At 52.0% G+C, this 19,568-nt stretch overlaps 1 protein-coding gene across 1 annotated transcript; it reads right to left on the bottom strand.

The window, feature by feature from the left end:
- Positions 1 to 245: 245 nt before the first annotated feature.
- On the bottom strand, positions 246 to 4,186 carry LOC106730063 (left-right determination factor 2). The gene is made up of 4 exons (XM_032466599.1): positions 3,506 to 4,186; positions 1,962 to 2,208; positions 1,495 to 1,737; positions 246 to 1,169 (listed from the first exon to the last, which is right to left on the bottom strand). Exons 1-4 carry the CDS (start codon positions 3,753 to 3,755, stop codon positions 806 to 808), a joined length of 1,104 nt encoding a protein of 367 aa, XP_032322490.1. The 5' UTR covers positions 3,756 to 4,186; the 3' UTR covers positions 246 to 805.
- Positions 4,187 to 19,568: the final 15,382 nt, after the last annotated feature.

The raw sequence follows: 19,568 nt of genomic DNA, 5'->3' as shown, positions 1-19,568 counted from the left end.
CCCCAGTGATTAGGTTGGTGGAGCCACTGACCAAAAAAAAAAGAGAGAGAGAGAGAGAAAAGTCAGGATCCTTGATTTCAGAGAGGGAAGGGATTTCTAAATTTGATTTTCAGTAGGTTATTTCAAAATCAAGAAAAAGCCAAGATAGATCAAAACATGAGTTCAGATAACCATAGCCACATTATGTATGTTAGACAGTTCAGTCCTAGCATCCTGTATCACTTAACTGAGACCCTGAACAAGTCTTTTTTAGCTTTTTCCTTAGTTTTCTAATCCGGTTGACCTAATCTCTATAGAACTTTCTGTTCCCTCCCAGTTTGCAGTGTTCTGGGTAAAACAAAGAAATACAGGATAAAATGTGTTTTATTTGTTTCTTGCAAAATGCCCTTGTTATCTGAGTTGAGAACATACCACCCATACTTGACCCTAGGTTTTAAGCCTAGAATGGCAGCTGGATCTCCTGCCCATACCACAGAGCTCAGCCCAGATCCAGTGATAGGACGAGGAAACAATGACAAATTAGGATTTCTGCTCTTGGGTTATAAAACCTACACAGCTAAGTGCTTAGGATTCAGTGCAGTGAATAATGTCAAGAAGAGAGAAGACTGGGCAGGGGCTACCCATTGGCCAGGAAGTCCTGTTCCTGGGAAACAAAAATCAGGAGGTGAGCTAACTGGTCAGAAGAACTCAGTAGACAGCACAGAACATTTGCCATCAGCCGTTCAGTAATCCCCATCTCTTCTGGTGCCCTAGAACACTTCTGACACACACAGGAGCCAAGTCCCTTGTTAGCTACACCCTGTGCCTATGGCTTCAGCTTCCTTGGCACGGGCGCCCCGTCCCAGGCACAGCTGCACTTCTGCACCCTCATGTTGGGCAGGCTGACTACCTGGGGCCTGCGCTTGCCTCCCTCCTCCATGCTGACAATCATGGGCAGCGAGGTCGTCTCCGAGGCGATGCACTGTCGTGGTCCCAGAAATGGCCACTTGAAGGTCAGGGACTCTGGGGGCTGCTGGCAGGTGCCCACACACTCATAGGCCAGGAAGCCCGGGGGCTCCAGGACCCAGTTCTCAGCCCACTTCAATCCCTGCAGGTCAATGTACATCTCCTGGCGGCAGCAGCGGGTGCCCTCAGTGATTGGCGCCTTAGGATCACAATTTCCGTGAGCTCTGTGGGGACAAGGAGAGACAAAGGCAGAGGTCAGCTGGGAGGGCAGAGGTCAAGGGGCCCAGGGTGGGGTCCGGTGGGGCAGGTGGAGGGAGATTTATGATCCATCCCTCATAATGTTCCAAAATGCTGCATATTTGTGGTGAGGATGGATAACTAGAAATAACCCCAAAATAATCAGAACTGATACTATTCCTGAAAGGACGGAGAAATTTTATATATTTATCCATTTCCATAGCACCCTGAAACGTTACCCATTTCAAAATATGTTTAATTCCCCCATTTGCCTTATTATTCAGGTTGATTTGTTTGACCCACAGCACTTACCCATAGTCCCTAAGGTCCAGGGTGTGCAGCTCCAGCTGGGGCTCCCCCTGCCCGGCGCCCGACGGCCCCTGGGAGGTGAAGCGGATCAGCCTGTGGGCGCTGGAGGCCAGCGGACCCAGGTGCTCCCGCTGCACCGACACCTGCAGAAGCAGCGGCTGCCGGGGCCTGTGCAGCTGCCGCCAGAAGTTCACTGCCTCGGTCACGTCCAAGGCCTTCCAGCCGCTCTCGTGGATGGACACCAGCCTGCGACAACAGAGACACAAGCTGGCGCTGAGAGCTGGGGACTGGGACTGCTCAGGACAGCCCCGGGAGTGCCTCTCCCACCCCCTGCCAGGTGGCCTCTACTCCCCTGCTTCCCCGCCCCCTCGCCCCCCTCGCTGGGCCCAATCTCCCTCCTCCCTCTTTCTCTCTTCTCCTCCCCTCTTCTCTCTCCTCCTCCCCCCACACCCCAGCCGCCACCTCCCCACCTGGAGTCGATGAGGGAGGTGCGGTTGGAGCCGTCGTCGCGGACGTGCAGCCACTGGACGGTGACCCGGGCGCGGTCGCTGCCCGGAAAGAGCCGCTCGTGCTTGCGGAGCGCGGCCTTGGGGACCGGCTCCTGGAACAGGCGCAGCACCGCCTGCACCAGCTCGCTGTTGGGCGGCAGCCGCTGCTCCATGGCGAACACCAGCAGGTGTGTGGAGGCCTCAGATACCAGGAACCTGCCGGCCACCTCTGGGGACACGAACAGGGTCAGCAGGGCCTCTCCGGGAGCCAGCGGAGCTTGGAGGGTGCAGGGCCCAGAGCCAGTAAACAGGATTTCCCCAGTAATGCCCAGGGAGAGTTGTAGGCTGGGAAAATGGTGGACCAGGACAGAAAGAGACCACCACCACTCCTTGGGAAACTGTTAGGGGCAAGCCGGTTTCTAAAACCAACATTTGGAGTTGGGGTTTATAGTGGCCTCCACCCTCAGCTGGTAGTGGCAGCTTCAGGATGCTGAGCAAGGGCTGGGGGTGAGGGTGGGCTTCAAGTGCAGACAACACACATGCAGCCTTCTTTAGGCAAAGGAGCGGGAGTGGGGATGGACGGTGGGAGGCAGAGGACCCAGCCAGTGGAAACCTGTGGTCACCAGCTGAAATTGGTTTTTCCTAAGAGGCAGAAGAGCCCTGAATTTACTTTCATTTCCCTGATTGGTGAGGGGGGCTCATGCCCAAGAAATATCCTCCAAAGGAGGGCAAGGAGCAAGGGCCCTGTAAAATTTGTGGGGCTACTGAGTCCTGAGGGAGTGGTGAGGACAGGTAAACTCCCTCCTCAGAGGCACCAGGCAAATGTCCCCAACACCTGAGGTTCCAGGTTGGCAGCTTGATCACCTGACCAGCCAGCCACATGGCTGCCAGCAGTCACCCATGCTGAGGTGTTCAGAACCCATCTCCTCATCTCCCCAGGAACCCAGCCTGGTCTGTTTCTGGGCATCAAGGAGGTAGCCCCAGCCCCAGGGAGGTGAGAGGCAGCAACAGGATTCAGACCCGGTACCTTACATCTCACGTGCCACAACTCTGCGAAATAGTCAGAGCTAATTTAACCTCATCACCAGAAACGCAAACAGGCTAAGGTTGTTCAGTGACTTGTCCAAAGTAAAACAAGTATCATAGCTGAGAACTGAACCCAGAAGTCCTTTCTCTCTAAGGCAACACTCTCTGCTGAGTCAGGCCTCTTTGTCCACCAGCACAAAGTCCCTTGACACTCTGTCTCCCCTTCTCTAGTCTCCCCTCCTTCCACTTTGCTTCCCTACCCCATGATATCTGTTCTTGCCTTGGCTTTGGCAGCGGGTCCAGCCTGGCACAGCTCCTCCTGGCCCCAAGATTGGAGGCCCTCAGTGCAGACAGAGAACAGGGTCCCAGGCCAGCCATCCTCACTGTCTGTGGTCCCCCATGGACCCTGGGCCCCCAGACACCTCCCAGAGCAGGCACATCCAGTCTTAGCCCTCCCCCCACCACGAGGACCAGGGTGCAGTGGGGAGGGAGGGCCTCACCTCGGAAGTTCTGGCTGAACCTCTTCCCCCGGGAGCGGGTCCCGTGGCTGCGCTGCAGCAGGGCCACATACTGGGCCCTCACGTGGGCAGGGATGACCAGCCCCTCCATGTCGGCCTTGCCCAGGACAGGGGCCTTGCTGAGGTGCAGCTGCTGCAGCAGACTGCTCAGGACCTGCTCCTCGGTCAGGGCCGCCCCGGGGCCGGCCAGAGGCAGCGCCCAGAGTGCCCAGCAGAGCCACAGGGGCTGCATGGTGCTGCTCAGGAGGAGGAGGAGGAGAGTGGATGTGACCCTGGAGGAGGCTCCAGGAAGGTCCCAGCTGGATGTGCTGAGAGCCAGGCTGGGCCGGCTTTATAGCCAGCCCTGGGCTGGGCCTGGGAGGCAGGCAGGGAGGGAGGGAGGTCACACCCCTTGGACCTCCTGGGAGCTCAGCAGCCAGACAGGTCCCTGAGCCCCAAGGAGGGGGATGTCTGGACTGTGGACAGATGCCTATTGTTCTGGTCATGAGCCTCTCTACCTTGGCTTGGGGTGCCTGACCAGTTAAATAAAAAAGCTTGTTTCCTGAAGAAGAGGTAGGGATCTCATTCTCTGCTAGGTCTCCTGTCTCCTGTCAAAGAGCAAACTCCAGTCCCTGGTGTGTGGACCTAGAGTCCTATTCCTTTCCAGCTAAACTGCCCACTCAACACCAGGGCTCTCTGGCTAAGGACCAATCCTGCCTTTAGGATGAGCATCTGAGCCTGGTGCTCAAAGGGCTCCTGGGGGCTATAAACCTCCTGGACTGTCCACGGTTGGAAAACCCATTGTGCTTCCCAGTGTTCTGAGGGGCCTTCAGAAGGCAAGGGAGCCTGGAATTATTTAGTATCAATGAGGTTTAGTCCAGTAAGGAACACCAATCCTCTCCCTCTTCTGGGCTGTTCATGGATTCAGAGATTAGGGTTAAAAAAAAAAAAACCCACTCTACCTCCTCCTCCAGTTTTTGAGCCAAGAAAACCAAGGCTGAGAGAGGCAACACTGTCCCCAAGCTCACAACAGTAATGATGGCTGTCTGCAGAAAGTCAGGTCTCAGCCCAGAGTTCTTTCCACACCCTCAAACCATTTCCAGCCAGAGTCCCGCCCAACCCCCTGAAGCTAACCAAGTGGATTCAGTCCAGGTGATCAGGGCTGGGTGGGGGCAGGGGCCACATCCCCCAGTTTCCTGAGGCTTCCCCTGAAGTGAACATGGATTTGCTTGGTTGAAGAGTTTTACTAGGGAAATAAAATGACTAGGCAATCTGCCAGGGATCAGACTGCCAAATAAAATAGAGAACGCAATTTGGGATACACTTAACTAACAAATTATTCATTGTTTATCTGAAATTCAAATTTCACCTTTCACTGGGAGTCATGTATTTATTTGCTACATCTGGCAACGCTAGCCAGAGGCCAAGAGAAGAAAGCCAGTGTGGATTGGGAGACTCTTTACAATGGGCTGATTAGCCGTCAGGTGGGAGGGCAGCCCCCACCCTTTGTCATGCAGAAGAAGGAGCCCGGTTTCCTCCACTTCCAACCCCACCTGTGTCTGGCCCAACACCCTGCCAGGTCATGTCAGGAGATGGTTAAGTGGCCCCTGAGCCAGGTCTTCTGTCTTGAAGGAGGAGAGAGGGCAAGGGTCACTACCCCTGACTAAGGCCAATTTGGAACTGGCCCAGAGCTGAGGGTACCACGAAGGGCAGTGGGCCAGTTGTCTTGGGGTATGGGCAGCAGACCTGGCCCCAGAGAGTCCTGGAGTGATGGATGATAGGGACCGAGGTGCGGAGCAGGGCCAGGTGCCCACGACCACCCTCCTGCCCCCAGTAGGCTGGGATTCAACTCCAACCAGAGTCCAGGCTGCCACTTGAGGGCCACTAGAAGATGTAAGTTCAGAGATCATCCTGCAGCCTCTGCAGATGGGGACAGACTGGACCAGAGCATGGGCTGAGAACCAAAGGGAACCAAGAAGTCAGTGAACACTGGAGCCCAGGAGAATGTTCACTTCTGGATTAGAGGCCAGCCTCTGGGGAGCCCAAAGGGGAAAGGGGGCTCCTGTCCCCTTCATGATCAAGGCAGGCACTCCTGTGTGGTACTCTAGAAATACCCTGAAGCCCAGCCCCAGGTGCCCTGGGCTGTCCCAACCTTGCACCCATCACCCTTCTCAACCCCAGACCTGGAGGCCCATGTGGCTCCTTGAGGTCTCCAGACACCCTCCTGGGTGTGTGACAGGGAGGGTGGGGAGTGGGCCCTCCGTGTCCTCCCAGAGCACCTCGTCCTTGGCATCAGCAGGACCTGCCCCTCCTTGGGGCTCCCTGGGCTAAGGAGTGGGGGGTGTGCAGGGGAGGAATAAAGGCCACACCTTCCTGGCGGGAGTGAGTCCTGGGTTCAGTCTTGCTGTGCTGCTCACTAGCTGTTAGGCCTTAGATGAGTTTTCTACCCGCTCCAATATTCCTCTTCTACAAAATGGAAACGATGTACTTTTTTTGCAAAGCACTTGTCAGTATTCATGGAGAAGTCAGCAGAGTGCCCAGTGCACAATAGGTGCTCACTAAATGGTAGGAATCTTTCATTCTGATACTTAAGTTACAGCGTTCAGCTTTTTTAAAGTTTAAGTTAACAATGTTTCTTAATGATTTTGCAGTTAATACACCTAATACAAAAGTCAAAAGATGCAAAAACTATATGTGGAAGATGTCAGCCTCCCCTTCCTTTGTTGCCCAGCTCCCGCTTCACCTTACTAATCCAGCAACATGACCCACATCCCCTTTTCAAAATTATAATTTCTCATTATAATTCTCTTTTGTAAATGGTACAGTGAAAAGTCTCTCCCATCCCTGGCCCCTAGTCTCCCTACCCACCCCCCCAGCCCCCCACTCCCACCCCAGGCACCAGTGTTGTTAATTCAATTGATTTAAAGAGGCTTATTGTTCTCTGTGCCGCACTGCCTCTTTGAAATCAGAATTCCTCTCACAATCGCTGTCAGCCAGGTGGCAGTTGGGACACTTTTGTGCAACAACCTTCTGATCACACTTGGTGTCTCAGACTGCTCTGGTGGCCCTATCAAAATGTCACAGCGGGCTGGGAGGAGCTTAAACAGCAGAAATTCATTTCCACCCAGTCTGGAGGCTGGAAGTGCAAGATCAAGGTGGCAGCAAATTTGGTTTCCTCTTTGGCTTGCAGATGGCCACCTGCCTACTGTGTCCTCATGTGGCCTTTCCTCTGTGCACATGCATCCTGGGTGTGCCTCTGTGTGTCCAAATTTCCTCTTCTCAGGAGGACACCAGATTTGAGTAGAGCTCACCCTAAGGACCTCATTTAATTGATCATCCCTTTAAAGACTTCATCTCCAAATATAGTCAGACGCTGAGGTACCAGCAGTTAGGGCTTCAGCGTGTGCATTTTGGGGGGACACAGTTCAGCCCTGGTCAGATGAAGGAAGCTCCAGCATCAAAGGGTCTTAGGTTTGAGAAAATCCCATCATTTCTTAGATCTCCTTCAGAGATACTCTCTGCAAGTATAAGCAGATGTATTTCTTCCTTTCCTTTTTTAATTCCAAGATTAGCATACTACACATATTGTCTTACACTTTTTTCTTTCATTGAACAAAATGCCTTGTAGAATCTTCTATAGCGTACTGCCACACTTTTATTTTAGTGCTACATAAAATTTCTTTGCATAGATGTACCATAATTTGTAACCAGATCCCTTTGAATGAATGTTCAAATTCTATTCTCATCTTTTGCTGTTACAAATAATGTTGCAATAATTAGCCACTTTATAATATATAAATGCCACTTTACATGTTTGAATGTATCATTTGTATAAATGTCTGTAAGTGGATATATTAGGTTACAGGGTATGTATAGTTTTTATTTTGATAGACAGCTAAATCAGTTACTGGCTAGTTTGTATTTTTTCTTATTGAAAATGGGATCTTTTATTCCATTGCATTGCTAATTATTGTTTGTATCATTGAAGAATATTGATTTCTGTGTACCAATTTTAAACCCAAGCTCCATACTGAATAATCTTATCATTTGTAATAGTTCTTAGTTTATTCTCTTGCATTTTCTAGGTACAAAATCTTAATGTTTGCTAATAATTTCATTCTTCTTTTTAAATTTTGATTCCTCTGGTTTCTTTTTATTGTCTTATTTCATTAGCTAGTATCACCAGAACAGTGCTAAATAATAGTGATAATAATAAAGTAGCACTGTCTTGTTTCTGGTATTAATAGGACTACGTACTGTTTCCCCATTAAGTATGAGATTTACAGTTGAGATAAACACATTTTATCATATTAAGGAAGTATCCACAGTAGGAATTTTTAAAAATCAAGTATTGGATGTTGGAGAAGATTGGTAAAGATCTGAAGAAGCAAGAACCCTCCTGTGTTGCTGGTGAGAGTGTAAAGTTGTACAACCAAACTGGAGGATTCTTTGGAAGAATTTAATATCGTTCAAGATACCGCATTACCCAAAGACCTAAAAATTCCCCTCAGTTGGACAGAAATGCAGGTCTATGGATAATTATAACAGCATTGTTTATAAGAGTCCAAACTGACGCGACCCACCAAAAATATCCATCGACCATGTAATGGATTTTAAAAATGTAGTATAGTGGGGAAGGGTAGTGGTAGAGTGCGTACTTAGCATGCACGAGGTCCTGGGTTCAACCGCCAGTACCTAATTTTTTTTAATGTAATATAGTCCTGCAGTGGAATATCTATCTTATGGCAAAGAAAATGAACCAAAACTACTACATACAACATTAGTTATAATCACAAACAGAACACTGAGCAAAAGAAGCTGGATACAAAAGATGTATGATTCCATTTAGCTAAATTCAAAACTAGGCAATAACGTTTAAAGATATATTCTTTTGCTTTCTCAGGAAGGAGAAGAATAGTTATTTACTAATCATGATCATTTTGCTCCTTGTTTCTAATGTTTACCTCTGATTTCTTTCTACAGTCACTCTGAGTTCTTGCAGTCATTGTGTACAAATTAATTTTTTAGGAATGACCTCCAGGCTAGCCGTGATTTTGACTTAACAATTTCCTTGTTTACACTTTAGACCACAATTCTAGAATGTACATACTGTACTACTTTCCCTGACCTTCTGCCTACCAGTGACCTGAAGAGGGGAGTCAGCCCCGACGCCATGCCCATCTCTGGTCCATGTCCTACTAACAGCCAGGCAGGCCCCAGAGTTGGGTGGGGCCCACTCCTCATACATCACTGTCCCCCTGGGGCCTGGCTGAGGGCAGGCCTGGCTCCTGGACTGCGAGTGGCACTGGTGCTGCCCTCATGGACAGCATTTATCCTGTGCTCTCCCTCCGAGCCCCCAGACACAGATGTTTTACACTGGCACCTGGCAAGAGGGATGTCACGTGGCATCCAACACCTTATATGGAAAGCCCTCTTAGCTCCGCCTTCGCCAACGGACTCCCACAATTCCCCATGGAGAGCAAGCTCCTGAAGGAACAACCTTGCCCCAGGACGTGGCACGGTGGCAGAGAGCAGCAGTAGGGGGTCCATAAACATTGAGTGACAACAGGTCCTGCCCCCTCCTGCCTCCAAACCTTTGCTACCGTTCTCTGGGCCTGAAATTTAAAAACTATACATCTTCCGACTGAAACCCCACTGTCCTGCAGGGAGCAGACCACGCTTCCACCAGAGTACACATCACAGTGCCACTGAACCCAAACATGTGGCAGCTACCTGGCTATCTTAGGCTCCTTGTGCACTGAGCCACCAGGCCAAAAAAGGAGCCACTCTCCTGCCTGATGTGGCTGATCCCAGCTACCAAGGGGAGATAGGTGACTGCTTCACAGTGCTGGCAAGGAAAGTGACGTCTGAGGTTGAGGGAGTTCCCTGGGTACCCGCCTAGTTCTTGCATTCCCAACAGTAGAGGTGCATTGAAAATTACAGCACATGTTGATAAAGCAATCATTATCTTCTCTCTCTTTCTTCCCTTTTTAAAAAAAATGTCATACATGAGTTATTGAAGGACAACTTTATAATTTGGTAGGAACCAGGGTTTTTAGTGAGACCATGACCAAACCTGAGGAGGAACTGATGTCGCCTGTGCAGTAACCACTGGGCCTGTGGATCTTCTCCTCTTGGAGAGGAGAGAGAGCTGTGTCACAGGTGGGAAGGACAAGCGGATCTTGTCAGGGAGAAATACACAGTTGTGTTCCTGTTTCAGGAAGCTCAGGTGTAGAAGGATGCAGATGGTACAAGGGGTGGACCGTGCGGGTCATCGATGTGCTGCCTCGGTGCTGGAGGCGTCCTTCAGTAGGTGCTCGGGGATGAGCAAAGGAGTTTTGTTAAGCATTCCCTTAAAGTGAGTATGTATTACGCTTACTGGAGAGAGGCCTCTGGAGGGACCCTGCAGGAAGAGCAGGCCCTCCTGCAGTTTCCTGGGCAGGCCTGAGGCCAGCGGAGTGGGAGCCACCCTGGGGGGACATTGCCCCTGCCACAGGCCCAACACGAGGTCCCTCTGCGGCTGTGTAGCCTTGGCCTAGCAATCACCTGTCTGCTGCCCTCTCACCAGAACCCAACTGTGGAGGCTGGAGGGAGGGCATCCAGGCAGCAGCACACAGGCCCTTGCTGAGTGGATGCTGTACCCTGACCAAGGGAGCCTTAACAGCTACAGGGGCAGTGGGTGGAAGCTTGCTGCAGCCAGAAGGCTTTCTGGGAGGGGTACTCAGTGGGGAAGGGGGTGGATGGAGAGGGGGAGCAGCCTAGGAAGTACCAGAGAGCAGTGGCCAGAGGAAGGGAGCCTTCCACAGCCCGCAAAGCCTCCTTTGGCTCTTTTCTTTCCTGGGTGACGACTTTGCTTAGCTCTCTGAGCTAAAACACTGGGTGGGAAGAGAAAGTAGGGACAAGAGGTGGGGGTTATCAGATCACCTATGTCCCCACATTCAGAGCCCATGAGAGTCCCAGGGAGGCTGCAATCCCTGCACCTGAGTGATGCCACCAACACTGTGCCCTCCCAGCTCCAGGGTCCACTGTCTCCTGCTGAGTAAGTGTAGCCCAGACCAGGGTTCCACCCCCACCCAGGGCTGCGGCAGCGAAGCCTGTCAACCTCTGGCAAACGAGGTGGAGCTTGCACTGGCTTCTCCACCCCCTGCACGCAGGCCTGCCAGCATGTGGGGAGCTGCCAGGAGCCACCTAGACTCTTGCAGGGGGCCGAGACCACCAGCTCCCTGGTGCCGCTCTCTACACCATCCGGGAAGGCAACGGGACCCACATCAGACTAAGCGAGTCAGGGGCACGGGTGGAGACACACTTGCACGGTGACCCGGTCACCCACTTTCCAGGGCCCAGATCTTCCAGCAGGACTGGCGCTGGTTGGGCAGCTGGAGGGGGTGGGCTGGCTATGTCACGGAAAGCCAGCCGTCCCAGCCCAGATCAGTGCGGCCGGCTGGCAGCTCCTTCACTGCCTGTTGTGCTCCCACTCACAGGGTGTGGTTGTGCCATTTCCTGCCTCACATAGAAGACAGATCTCAAGAGTTTATCATCTTCCTTCCTTTGTTGTGCGCCTCAGTGGGGAGCCCTTACTCGGCCCAGAGCAAGAGTACAGAGACTGGGCGGGAACGGAAATCGGTTATGCATATAGGATGGGCCTGTTCACCAACACCAAGGAGCCTCAAGACAGGCAGAGATCCAAGCAGGGTGGGTGTTTTGGTTCATATGTTTGTTTGTTTGTTCTCTTTAAGGCTTAAAGCTCCATCTGTCAATGAACACGTTCGCTTTGGAGAAAACACCTAGAAAGCACATGGTGAGAGGGAGCTTTGGATGCTGCCCCGTCTCCAGTCAGCCACGTCGCGCACGCAGGCTTTGTCCCCGGAGTAAAACTGACTCCACCGGTGGCAGGGCTGTCGCCTGCTGTTCTCGGTCTCTCCTCCGACTCCTCCTCGTCCCGCACCTCCGCTCATTCCCAGCACCTGAGTCCAAACACGCCTTTCCATTTTTAAAGACAAGACTTTCCGGGATTCAGAAAATCATAATTGTGATGGTAACACAGGTTGTCTTCTTCCTTCCTTCCTTCCCCTCTCCCTTTCTTTCTTTTCTTTTCTTTCTTGTTAGCAGTGTTAGTCTCGTATTTGCCCCCAAATTTTTAAAATGTCCGAAAGAATAACACTCCCATAAACCAGTCTCTTTCCCCAAATCTTGACCTAAAGAAGGAAATCCTAGAAGCAGTTTGTCTCCATATGCTCCCCTTCCTGCCTACTTTTCTCTTCAGTTAATTAAGCAAATGTTTATTAATGATTTTGCCCCCTTCTCTGTGTCCTGGGACAGCTGCAGAGACAGGGGTAGCTGGTACAAATGGAAGCCTGAAGCTTGAGTTCAGCACCAGGGTGGGGAAGTGGGGGGGCGGTGGTCCAAGGGTGCCTTAAACGTCCTGCTTTGGGTGGTTCTACAGCCTCGCTCCCACCCCTGTGGGAGCAACCTGGCCTCTCCCTGTGCCTCTCTCACCCCCATCTCCCTCGTTACCCCCATACCCTGGGAGGAAGACTGTGGACACTGCTGCACAAAGGAGGCTCAGAGCAGTTAGACCCTCGTCCAAGGTCAGAGACCGTTAATGAGAACACGGAGGGGGGTCAGTCCTGGCCAGTGACCTTAGACAACTTCATCACCTTGCCTGCACCTTGGTTTCCTTATCTGTGAGATGCAAGCACTAATAAAATGTATTTCACGAGAGTTCAGTGAGGCTGGTGAAAGGCACAGAGCAAACACTCAATCAAGATCAGCTACTGTTATCTGGATGCAAAGGTGTCCTTCCCCGCCCTCTTTCCAGAAGCCAGGAAGAGGGGGGTTCAATGTTTCTCCTGAGGACACAGCCTGTGAGCGGCACAGCAAGACTGAACCCAGGACTCACTCCTGGCAGGAAAATGTGGATGAACTGAAATGTGGGGCTTTATTCCTCGCCTGCCCCTAGCCCCTCCAGGAAGGGGCCGGCCCTGCTGTGGCCGAGGCCAAGCTACCCTGGGAGGACAGGGAGGGGCCACTCCCCACCTAGAGGCATGTCTGGAGACCCCAAGGAGCCACAGGGGCCCCCAGGTCTGGGGTCAGGGAGGTTGATGGGTGCAGCAGGGTTGGGGCAGCCCAGGGCACCTGGGGTTGGGCCTTGAGGTATCTCTGGGGCAACAAGAGTGGTGTCTACCCCTGGCTGGGAAGGAGACAGGAGCCCCTACCCTGGACCCCAGCAAATGAACCAACTCCTGGGCTCCAGTCTTCACTGACCTCAGAGTCCTCTTTAGTTCCAAGCCCAGACCCAGGTTCAGTTCATCTGCACCAATGGAGCCCCTGGGATGACCTCTGACCCTCATGTTTTCTCATGGCCCTCACCTGGCAGCCTGGGCTCTGACTGGGGTCAAATCCTGGTCTATAGGGGCAGGAGGGTGGTCATAGCCCCCACCACTCATCTGCCCACAATGTCCTCAACCCCCTGGCCCACAGCCAGACCCTGAGTTAGGGATGTTGAACTCCCCCCCCACCCCACACCGTCCTCCCCACTCCGCTGCCCTCTCCTGTCCTCCAGGACAGCAGCTCTGGCTTCAGGATGACTTCACTACCTCTGGGACTTTCCAGACAAATCCAATCTGCAGAGGGCCAGACTTTCCCCCAGACCCACAGCCAGAAGCCACCCTCCTTCCTCTGCATGACAAAGAGTGGGGGCTGCCTCCCCCAAGAGGGCTAATCAGCCCATTGTAATAAATCTCCCAATCCACACTGGCTTTCTTGTGGCTGATTGCCCAATTATTTTATTTCCCCAGCAAAACTCTTGAACCTGTGTGGAATCCACATTCAGGAAAGGGACCTGTGTTTGCAGAGGGATAATAGGTCTGGGGGATTTGCCCTGTGTCTGCCTCAACTGATCCCCTTGCCAGGGCCACACTCAATCAGTCCTCAGTATGAATGGTGTCTCCCCATCTCCCTGACCCCAGGCCAGAAGGGCCCCGGGGGCTGACCTGCCTGTTGAAAACAGCCTGAGATCATGGAAAGAACCTGCCTCTCTTATCTCCTACGTGAACTGGTCCAGTCTCCTGGCTTCACGTGCCATCACAGGTGACTCTAGGCTCAAGCTCCAGCCTGACCACTTCACTGGGTACCAGAACCACGCATCCAGCTGCCCTTCCACACCTCCCTGTCCCCATCTCAGTAAAGGCCCCCACCCTACACCCAGTGAGGCCTCCAGACCTAGGGGTCATTCTTGATTCCTATCCCACATCCTTCAGAGTCCATTCCCAGCAAGCTCCATTGGTCTCACCTGCAAAATCAATCCTATATCTGTTCATGACCTTTCATCACTTACTTGGGCAACTGTAGCTGCCACCTTTCTGCTCCCAATCCCCACGCCTATGGTCCATAGTAATACTAGGCAAACTTTGATCAGATGAACTCTAGCCATTAAAACCTTGCAAAAATTAACTCAAGATGGATCCTAGACCTAAATATAAAACCCCAAACTACAAAACTCCTAAAAGATAACATAAAAGAAAACCTAGATGAACCTGGGTTGGCAATGATGTTTGGGAGACAACACCAAAGGTGACATCCATGAAAGAAAGAATTGATAAGCTAAACATCATTAAAATTAAAACCGTTGGCTCTGCTGAAGACACTGCCAAGAGAACAAGAAGACAAGCCCCAGATTTGGAGAAGACATTTGCAAAAGACACATCTGATAAAGGGCTATTAACCAAACTCTACAGAGAACGCTTCAAACTCAGTAATAAGAAAATGAACAACCTAATTAAAAAAATAGGGAAAAGAGCCAAACAGACACCTCACCAAGGAAGGCATATAGGTGGCAAATATGCACATGAGATGATGCTCAACATCATATGCCATCAGGGAAATATATATTAAACAACAATGAAATACCACTACTCACCTCTTAGAATGGCCGAAATCTTGAGCACCAAATGCTGGTGCAGATGTGGAGCAACAGGAACTCTCTCTCCTTCATTGCTGGTGGGAAAGCACAGTGGTTCAGCTGCTTTGGAAGACACTGGCAGTTTCTTTCAAAACTAAACATACTCTTACCATATGATCCAGCAATTGTGCTTCTTGGTATTTACCCAAAGGAGTTGAAGACTTCTGTCTACATGAAAGCTTGCACATGGATGTTTACGTAGCTTTATTCCTAACTGTCAAAACTTGGAAGCAACCAAGACATCCTTCAATGGGTAAATGAATCAATAAACTGTGGTACATCCAGATAATAGAATATTATTCAGTGCTAAAAAGAAATGAGCTATCAAGCTATCAAAAGACATGGCGCAATCTCAAATGCATATTACCAAATGAAAAAAACCAATCTGAAAAGGCTGCACACTGTGATTCCTCTGTATGACATTCTGAAAAAGGCAAAACTATGGGAATAATAAAAAGATCTGAGGTTTCCAGGGGTTGGGGGGTGGGAATGAGTGCAGAGCATGAGGATTTCTAGGACGGTGAAACTACTCTGGGTGGTACTGCAATGGTGGACGCACATCACTCCATGCTTGTCTAAACCCACTGAACGTACACCACCAAGAGGCAGCTCTAATGCAAACTGTGGACTTGGAACGATTATGAGGTGTCAATGTAGGTTCATCAGTTGTAACAACTGTACCACTCGGATGGGGCATGTGGATAATTAGGGAGGCTGTGCCCGTGTCGGGGCAGGGGGTATGTGGGAACTCTCTGCATTTTCCATTCAATTTTGCTCTGAACCTAAAACTACTCTAAAATAAAGTCTGTTTTTAAAAAGCAAAAAAACAAGCAAACAAAAAACCTCCAATGAATTCTTACCATACTTTAGATAAAATTCAAATTTCTTACCATGTCATTAGACAGGCTAACCTGGGTCCAACCACTCCTCACTTGCTCCCTAAGAGCCAACCACATGGGCCTCGTACTGTCCGCAGACAAGCCATGCAGGTCCCACCTCAGGGCCTTTGAACTAGCTGTTCCCTCTGCCTGCAAGGCTCTGCATCCAGACGGTTGCAGGATTAGCTAATTCTAACCATTGAGGACTTAGATCAAATGTGACCTTGGAAAGCCCTCTCTTGCCCATTCCTGGATATCGGTACATCCCTCCCCGTCTCCTCCAGTTACTCTCATATCACCTTGGTTTATTTTCTTCATAGCACTTACTACTCTCTAGAGTTATCTTCTTCATCCGTTTAACTGTTTATTGACTGCTTCTGCATCAGAATTCCACGAGTTTATGACTTTATCTAGCCCGTTTCAGTGAACATGTGTCCCTGTGCCGAGAACAATGTCCAGCCCTCATGGTGGTACTTTGTCGATATTTTTTAAAGGAATAAGTTAATTAAAAAGTGGGAGTTTTAGCTGTGCAAGCTTTGTGAACATCTCTGGATTTCAATGTCTTTGTAAAATGAGGGAGGTAAACTAGACTTTCCTTCCAGCTCCAAAATGGGGAATGAGTAGAGGGGTGGATTGAGCTTCTCCCTGCACAAATCGCCACCAGTGTAAGATGCTGTCAGACCCCTGCCAAGGAGGACCCCCCAGGACCAGGGAGGGCTGACCGCTTCCCAGCTCCGGGCCTCCTGATCAGCAGCCCTCTGAGCGCCCGGCCCATGCCTGTGGGCAGGACCATTCCTTGGCATCATGCCCCAGTGCTGATGGGGAAGTTTCTGCACCTGTCCAGGGCTCAGTTCCAGCAAGGAACAGGGTTCTGGCTCCACCCAGTGGCCCCAGTTGGTTCTGTGCTGCAGGGCTGACCCAGCACCTGCAGAGTGTGTCTTGGTGAGGAGGTAGGCTTGACTTCATCTCCTCAGGAAAATAAGTTTTTAGTGTTCAGTCTACTCAGGCCCAGGAGGGGCTCTGGCCACCCAGGAACTCCCAGAGGGCCTTGCACCCCCAGGCATCTTCTGACTGGAGGGCAGCCTGTGTCTTTTGTATGGGAGGCAGCATCAGGGACCAGGCCTGCTCAGCCCCAGGACAGCAGGTCCTGCTGAAACCAGCCTGTGCCAGAGCCTCCGAGAGCTCCCAGGGGCCGAGGTGCTGGCAAGCTGGGGACGGGGCGAGGCAGGCAGATTCAGCCCACATAGAGCCTGTGGTGGGAGTCTGGAGACCTGCCTTTGACCTGGCTCTGTCACTAGCTCGTCACACAGACACTTCAGCACTCTGGGCCTGAGGAGTAGGTCTCCTGCAATTTTAAAAACAAGACTCTGTTCCCATCCTTTGGGGCAAGACAGCTGCACTGGGCACAGAGAAAGGAGGAAGACTGAGCTACTGTGTAGGGAGAGCTGGGAGGAAGGCCTTTCCCACCCGAATTCAAGGCCGCCTCCTCCTGCACTTCCCTGGACCCCACGGCACAGACCAGGCAGGGAAGGAATAAGGACACGCGGGTAGGGAGTGTGGGGGCAAGTGAGGGGTCAGTCTGAGAAGTCAAGGGCAAGTCCAGTGGCCACACCCAGGAACCTGCTGGAGGTCAGGAGTGCAGCCCTTGGCAGTGGGAGGTAACAGCAGGCAGCAGGAGAGGAGAGCTGACCAGGAGCTTTCCTGGAAAGACAAGGGCTGGGCTGAGCACAGGGGCCAGGGGCAAACTCTGGGAAATAACACAAGGCTGCAGGTGGGGGAGAAGGAGGAAGCCCTTCTGGGACAGAAAAGAACTGTCAGAGAAGCAGGAGACGGCCCCCACGCCACCACCTCCACTCCTCTCCGGAGAGCCACAGGCTGGTGCTGGAGCCGTGGGGAGGGAGGCAAGGAGAACACTTTCATCATTACAATAAAAGATGAAAACCAAGACGTGAAGAGAGGCAGGGAAACTGCAAAGCTGTACACGTGAAGAGCTGCTCAGGTTCACAGACTTTTAGTGCTGGAGGGGAAGGAGAGGAGGCATAGGTCCAACTCCTCGTCTCACAGACGGGGAAACCCAGGCCAGCAAGGCTGCCCCCCTTGTTGATGGTGGTGCCAGGCTGGAGTCACACGTCCAGGTCACAGGATCCCCCACATCTCCAAGCTCCATGCCCCACTGAGCCCCTCACCCCAACATGTTCCACTCAGGGGGCCCGCAAGGCTCTCCTTTGGGAGAACAAAAATCAAATTAAAAAGCTGACTATTTCTGGCTCAGCCTGGGAGGGTCTGCTGCCTTGGCTCTAATTAAAAATGGAATAACATGTGAAGCGAGGAAGGGAGCTGGTCCCCAGGGCTGCTGTGGGACCAGCCTGTCCTCTCCCACACAGGGCTTCAGCTCCAGCCCAGGGCCTCCTGACATTGGGTGGAGGCTGTGCAGGAAGTTGGAGGCCGCACCTTGAACCAAAGCCCCAGGTTGCTGTGCCGGAAGGCGGGAACATACCCAGTGACTGTGGGCCAGCATTGACAAAGATAGGCCTGGGCCTGGCCTTCCTGACTTAAACTCAAACCAAGGGGGAGTGGACACAGCACTGGCCTGTGAGCTGTGTGACCTCGGGCAGCCCAGGACCCTCTCTGGACAATGAGGGATTTGACCTGTGTGATCTTCATGTCCCTCCGGAGACTGGTTCTAGACCATAATGTCTCCTCTAGTTAGCAGTCATCCAAGATGTGTCTCTGCTTTATTTCGACTCCATTTTTACTGCTGCTATTTTCCATTAGAAGACTGTGAGTTCAGTGTTGGCAGCAATTGAATAAAACAGAAGCAATCTGTGTGTGTGTGTGTGTGTGTGCATGTGTGTATGTGCATGTGTATGTGTGCGCATGTGTATGTGTGTGCATGTGTGTGTGTTCATGTGTGTGTGCACGCATGCGCCATCTTCTCCTTGACCACAAGCTGACCAAGGGCAGAACCTCAGGCTCTGTAATCGCAGGATGACCACAGAGCAGCTCACGATGGTCCTGGGAAATGTTCCGTTTGCATTTTAGTAGGAACGCTGAGTGCTCCTGCCAGGTACCCCCTGAGGCCCCAGAATGTGTCCAATATAACAGGGCCAGGGTCCCTTGGTCTCTGCATGGGAGCAGCTACAGCCAGTTTCCAGACAGGGGGAAGAAAAGAAACAAAACTGGCCCCCTCAGAGATGGCTCACACATGTGGGTCAGGCTGGTGTTCTGCGTCCTGCGGTCAGTGGTACTCAGGACCACCTTTGTCACTGGGTGGGGCTGGGCCTGAAGCCGACCCAATGTACTAATGGGAAAGGACACACCTGAGAGAGTCTGCTTCCCTGTGGCCTGGCTTTCCAGCTGCTCACCCAGCAGGGGGGTGGTCAGTGCAGCAGGAACCCCCGCCCCGCAGCTCCGGGGAGCAGCCTTCACCCCCTCTGATGAAGACACCAGAGCCCCCACTGACCTTTGTCAGAAGCGGGTCTGATTGATGCTTTTGCAGTTGGAGGTGGCCACTCTAGCCACATTCTTCTCCTCCTGAGAATCCTCCCATGTCTCAAAGTCCTGGGTTCAGAAACACGGTCCTGGTCCCCCTGGTCCTCTCTCCCTGGATCACCCAGGGGCCTCCATCATTTGCCAGCCTCAGGGCTTCTACTCCACCCTTGCTTGTCCTACGAGCTCCAGCGCACTCCCAGGACACCCCTATCACCCCCTCCTGCCTCCCAGGCTCTCTCCGGTCCTTCTCCCCTCTGCCCTTGAATCTTCATGATTCCCAGACTCTGCTCATTCGGGGCTGAATCGTGTGCCCCCCATCACACGTTGACGCTCTAACCCTCCCTTATACCTCAGAAGGTGGCTATTTGGAGACAGGGCCTTTAAACAGAAAATTAAGGTAAAATGAGGCCATTAGGCTGGGCTGGTGTCCTTCTAAGGAGAGAAAGTAGGACACAGACATGGGGAAGACCATGCGAGGGAGGACGCAGCGAGAAGGCAGCCATCTGCAAGCCAGGGAGAGAGGCCCCGGAAGAAACCCCGACCCTGCCGACACCTGGATCTTGGGCCTCCAGCCTCCAGAATTAAGAGACGATAAATGTCTGTTGCTTAAGTCCCCCGGTCTGTGGTTTTGTGTTCTAGCGGCCCCAGCGAGCTGGTACTCTGCTCTCTGTGGAACACAGATCCCCACAAAGCTCAAATTCTACTCAGCTCTAACTGGTGCTGCTGGGTCGCAGGT

The sequence above is a fragment of the Camelus ferus genome, chromosome 23 (assembly GCF_009834535.1).
Source record: "Camelus ferus isolate YT-003-E chromosome 23, BCGSAC_Cfer_1.0, whole genome shotgun sequence".
Lineage (NCBI taxonomy): Eukaryota > Metazoa > Chordata > Mammalia > Artiodactyla > Camelidae > Camelus > Camelus ferus.
Note: the sequence above shows the minus strand (reverse complement) of the source record. Positions and strands in the feature narration are given on the sequence as shown.

Coding starts and splice junctions, on each gene's coding strand:
- LOC106730063 (XM_032466599.1), bottom strand. CDS start 3,755: ATGCAGCCCCTGTGGCTCTGCTGGGCACTCTGGGCGCTGCCTCTGGCC. Junction 2,209..3,505: donor GTTCAGCCAGAACTTCCGAG/GTGAGGCCCTCC, acceptor TCGTGTCCCCAG/AGGTGGCCGGCAGGTTCCTG. Junction 1,738..1,961: donor ACCTCCCTCATCGACTCCAG/GTGGGGAGGTGG, acceptor CTGTTGTCGCAG/GCTGGTGTCCATCCACGAGA.